Source organism: Sycon ciliatum, chromosome 2 (genome assembly GCF_964019385.1).
Source record: "Sycon ciliatum chromosome 2, ocSycCili1.1, whole genome shotgun sequence".
NCBI lineage: Eukaryota > Metazoa > Porifera > Calcarea > Leucosolenida > Sycettidae > Sycon > Sycon ciliatum.
This window is the reverse complement of record NC_088644.1, coordinates 11,368,064-11,373,063: the sequence shown is the minus strand read 5'-3', so window position 1 is coordinate 11,373,063 and position 5,000 is coordinate 11,368,064. Positions and strand designations below refer to the sequence as shown.

Genomic DNA, 5,000 nt, shown 5'->3' with positions numbered 1-5,000 from the left:
TTTTCACAGGTCACTCCACGTTGCGCCTGCCTGTGCGGAAAAGGGAAACAAACGAACTTCAGCAGGGAGAGAATACCAGCTTCAAAACAGCGTTTCTTGGAAGCCGCGGACAAAGTGCAGTCATACTGGTTATGCATTGCAGCCAGCCTGGTATGGTCCCATGCTGATGCTACAAGAGGCCCGGGGAAAACTATAAACACAACTACATTAATCTTGAAAGGATTGGGAGAACTCCAAATTCAACGGCGCAGTCGGGGAAGTGAACCACCTGAAAAGAGAAAATGGGCCAACCCTACCAGGACTCGAACCCGGGATCTTGCTTGCCACAAGCAATGCAATAACCCTCTGAACTATGGGACCAGTTGTACAGTTGTTTCAGATCCAATGCAACAAAGAGCAGTGTTCCTGCAACAAAGAGCAGTGTTCCTGCAACAAAGAGCAGTGTTCCTGCAACAAAGAGCAGTGTTCCTGCAACAAAGAGCAGTGTTCCTGCAACAAAGAGCAGTGTTCCTGCAACAAAGAGCAGTGTTCCTGCAACAAAGAGCAGTGTTCCTGCAACAAAGAGCAGTGTTCCTGCAACAAAGAGCAATGTTCCCGCAACAAACACAACTTTCAGCTGAGACTATATAAATTGTTTTCATTGTGAAATTCGTTCACACCGCCATGCAAAGTAGCACTCGCTGATCCTTCACACTAGAATTCTATAATACTGTCACAAACAGTAGTGGCAGACGGTGTTTGTTCTGGCTTCCTGTGCACCTGCAGAGAAGCAGCCAATAATGCTGGAGAGAATCCGCTTGATATCACGTGAACATGCTGAGAAGTTCGTGGACAAGAAAGTATGGTAAGGCGATGCTAAGTTACAGCTGCTCTAGCCTTCTAGGGTAAATGATAAATCCGAACCAACGTGCAAAGCTGACGCAGCCCTGGACCAGTTCCGATTACATCATTGCTGCACCTGTAGTGTGGATATGTACGTCCGGCAGTCTAAGCGCCACCTCCAGGGCGTCAAGGACTGCCGGTGCAAGTCCACGGCACCTAATTATCACTTACAACTTTTAGGGTCGGACTTCACCAAGCACAATCGTACTTGTATGAGAAGTATGTCCAGCCGAGCCGTAGATTCTCGCATGATGGTGACTCACGTGATGAGATTGTCCAACTCCCAGACAGTACTGGACTGCGCTTACTCCCGGTGGTAGTACTCCGCGGGCATCTGTGGGCAGCCAAGAACTAGCTAAGGAAGCCTGGGCTTGTTTACAAGAAACTACTTGTAAGAATCCAAATATGTACTTGTAACTCAAGTGGATGACCGTCAGAGCATGCACCAGCTTTTGACGCCAGTGTTACCAAAATTTAATATCACTACAGTGCAGTCCGGCGCCGAAGAACGCGGCTGAGGGCCCAAGAACGAACAGACTAGGACTTCACTCAGCACAGCATACCGATATAATAAACGCGGGGACTCAACTGTGCATAGACTTGTACATGAAAAATTAAGACTGGCCTAGGCTACAACTCCCCCCAGTTCCTCGGTACCCGACAGTACTGTAGACGCTGTCAAGTAGATCGGCAATGGAGCAGGCCGTGTCAAATATTTGTTATAGCCGTTGAGCGGTGTGACCAGTGATGACTAGTTCGGCCTGCGGGTTTTCTGCACATAGAGTTACTGCTCTCTAGTGCTCTCCTAGGCCATGTGTGGAGGCGTGTAGCTCGCATGGAGCACGGCGGGCACATGCACCCCCCCCCCCCCCCCCTAAAAACTTCGACCTAGATAAAGCATACACATAATGACCATGAATGACATGCACAAGCCATCCTACATGTATGCGGTCGTGCACCCCCCCCCCCCTAAAAGGGGGACCAGCTACGCCCCTGATGTGTGTGTGTGTGCACGTGTGTGTGTGTGTGCACGTGTGTGTGTGTGTGCTTGTGCACTGTTTTTGCAGGAACCACTCAATGAATACCGAGGCACGATGTGCATTTGCTCTGGGTCTCAAGAACTTGCTCAGCCCTGAAAAAATGGTAGGTAATGGTGAACGAACTGCATACTGCATGCATGTATGGAGCTGTCAACACCACCGTGACCACACTGCAACCACATACATGTACCTACAACTTCAGTACTGACCTAGTATTAGAGTGGGCATAGACAAGCGTATGTGTGTGTGTGTGTTGGGGGGGGGGGGGGGGCGTGGGTCCACTTTCAATGATTTTTTTTGATTTTTTACGAGATGCACAACTCACTGGCAGGCACATGGGGCTAGCATGCGGTGAGATGGTGCTGGTGGGGCCTGCCCGTCCTCAACCGACCAGAGGTCTCGACATCTTTGAATGTCAGGCGCACCGAATTGGGGGGGGGGGGGGGAACATAAGCATGACGGGGAAAAAGCACGGGAGAAAATGGAAGATTTAGAATGGAGAAGAGGTCCTGATTGGAACACAGCAGAAATAGCAATTAATCAAGGAGATAATATGAGTGAAAGGAGAGTGTCAAATGAAGGGTGCAATAGGGGTAGCAGTGGAATTTGGCTACTCAGGCCCGATTGGCAATAATTTGAATATGGGTCCATATTGATATGGCTGTGAGTACGCATACCTGCACAAACCCTGTTATTTTGCTCCAAACTCGAACCACTTTTGAAATATTTGAAGTTTGTGCGTGCATGCGTGTGTGTGTGTGTGTGTGTGTGTGTGTGTGTGTGTGTGTGTGTGTGTGCGTGTGTGTGCGCGTGTGTGTGTGCATTGTTTTACAGCTTGTTGCTGGATACCTCAAAGCACTGAAAGCACTGGCAAAAGAAAGCCATATTGATATAGCAACAAGTGAAAAAGGTGAGACGGACATATTCTTTTACGGGCAAAAGCAATGCAATAATAGTAGTAGTGTATTTGCCTGTGCATAGTGCCGCGCTTTTTTGATGTCATATGTCATGCCCCAAATTGCAGGTGCGCACTATTCTCCCAATATGAATATGTATGTACATGGAAAAGTAGTGCAATGCATCAAACTGTTGCGAAGTATGGTCACATGCGGTTCCGCTGGAGAGGCACCAGTCTAACTGCCGCAGAACCTCGTCTCCAACAACCCGCAACAAAGTGGTCAACGACCGAAAATCCCATTCGCTGCATCCATGTTTCCCTCGGGCCAGGCCACGAGTTCCCAATTAACTGGGCGTCGCAGCACGGCTGGAAAAAATCCTTCCACTTCCAAGCAGGACTTGAACCTGGTGCCCTCTGTTTCTCAGTTATGGTCTTAGACCATCCCACTATGCCTGCCTGCCACTAAAACATCGCCATTAGTGACCACGTTTCATTTAGATCCAGCCCTCAACTCCCACCAGCTCCCTGAGCTCGTTAGCCGGGTGGTGGCATGCAGACCGAGCTATACACTCCTGACACTGTACATGTAGTACCAACCATAACCCCAAGAGTATGGCTCGGTTCACATAAGCCAAATCGGTACCAGGGAGCACCGGCGGCGAGCCAGCTCCCGGTCCATCCCGCATACGGTTCGAGTACTGCTGTAGTACCAAGTCTACTACAAAGTAGTACAGAATGGGTCCAAACGCTACAACAGGATTGCCGATTGGAGCTTGAATTCTGTTTCTTCAGTAGTTCATGGGACAGCAAAGGTTCGGTAATGGCCACTTGGTGCTATCTCTTACTGCGGATCATGAAGCTACTTCTACACCTTTTATTGCAGTCTAGTAAGGCCCCGGTCACACCGAAACAAGCCACTTTGGGCTTGTTATCGCTGGCGCTCAGCAGGCTTGCGTGGTCCCTGTGACGCGGTCACACCAGACCTTGACTGCAAAGCTTGAATGGCTTGTTTTTCTTACCCGCCAAATTTTGAATATCTCGAAGCACACCAATGTTTGCAAGAAACCGGAAAGCAGAACGTTCGCAATCTAAAACTGTACTTGTTCTAGTGTTCAGTTTTGATGAAGAAGCAAAGGAAGCCCGGATTCTGAATTGCGAAGTCGCGCTCTTTTTATTTCTTCGGTGTGCATGGACGCGATGGTTCGGGTGGTGTTTCCTGATGTCGAGCTTTCTGCCCCGCCGGTTGCCGTTCTTCAACTCAGTTGCAATCCACTCTCTTCTTCGTACCCGGCTTTCTTCATGACTTCGGTCGTGAGTGTGGTGCCTTGTCTTGGCCTCAAACCACAGCTCCAACAATCTACGCAGCAGTCTAGAGGCACAACGGCAGAAATCCATGATCGTCGGACAAAATCCAAATCAAACTAAATACAGTGTAGTTGGATAGACAGACTCACGGTCAAAACCAAAGCCAAGGCGCAGGGATAGCACGGTTCCACGGACACAAGAAAGAACATCAATATCAGTTCATCATGTCAACTTAGCTACATGGTGTGCTCCAAGCGCACTCAATTTTTTTTGAATTTCGGCTTTCAGCCGCTTGTACAAGCTGTGGCTGAAACAAGCCGGAAAAAAACGGCTGAGAGTCAGCCACGGCTGAAAGTCGCTTGTTGGACATTTTTCAGCCATTTCCATGGTAATAGTGACGTAAACAAGCGCTTTTTTCGGCTGAACGGCTGAATCGAGCTCGGTGTGACCGCGGCCTAAGCGATGGTGTAGAAATTATGCATGCAAACATTGATGAAGTCACAAGAACTTGTGAATGTATCCTTCGTATTTTTGTATTGGTTTCAATTGTATTTGTCTTGTAAGTTGCACAACAGTCAAGCAGATCATCCGAGAAGGACAGGTTGGTATGCTGCCTTAATTTGCCACCTTAAAGCGACTACAAGAATGGCAAACAGACCTCATCTTTAGCTTCAATTTAGGAAAACTTACGAGTTTTCGTTTGAAATGTTGACAACGACTGGGTCCCGGCACCGGCGATCACCGGCGCGAACGGTTCACAAACCACTTTTGGTCAAAATTGTGCGGGAGCGGTGCCGGGGCAGATTGCAAGAGTTGGGCACTGCCCAACTTTGCCGGCGATCCCTTGCGATCATTTACTGTATGATTTTGTTATA

The 5,000-nt window shown here is 48.7% G+C and overlaps 1 protein-coding gene across 1 annotated transcript in view; it reads left to right on the top strand.

Annotated features, from left to right (window-relative positions):
• The window catches only part of LOC135808684 (uncharacterized), a 25,772-nt gene that overhangs the window by 18,304 nt on the left and 2,468 nt on the right, over positions 1–5,000 (top strand). The window contains exons 10-12 of the mRNA XM_065321906.1: positions 766–844; positions 1,950–2,025; positions 2,757–2,832. Of these exons, the coding sequence (XP_065177978.1) occupies positions 766–844; positions 1,950–2,025; positions 2,757–2,832 (231 nt within the window). The remainder of the gene's footprint in view (positions 1–765; positions 845–1,949; positions 2,026–2,756; positions 2,833–5,000) is intronic.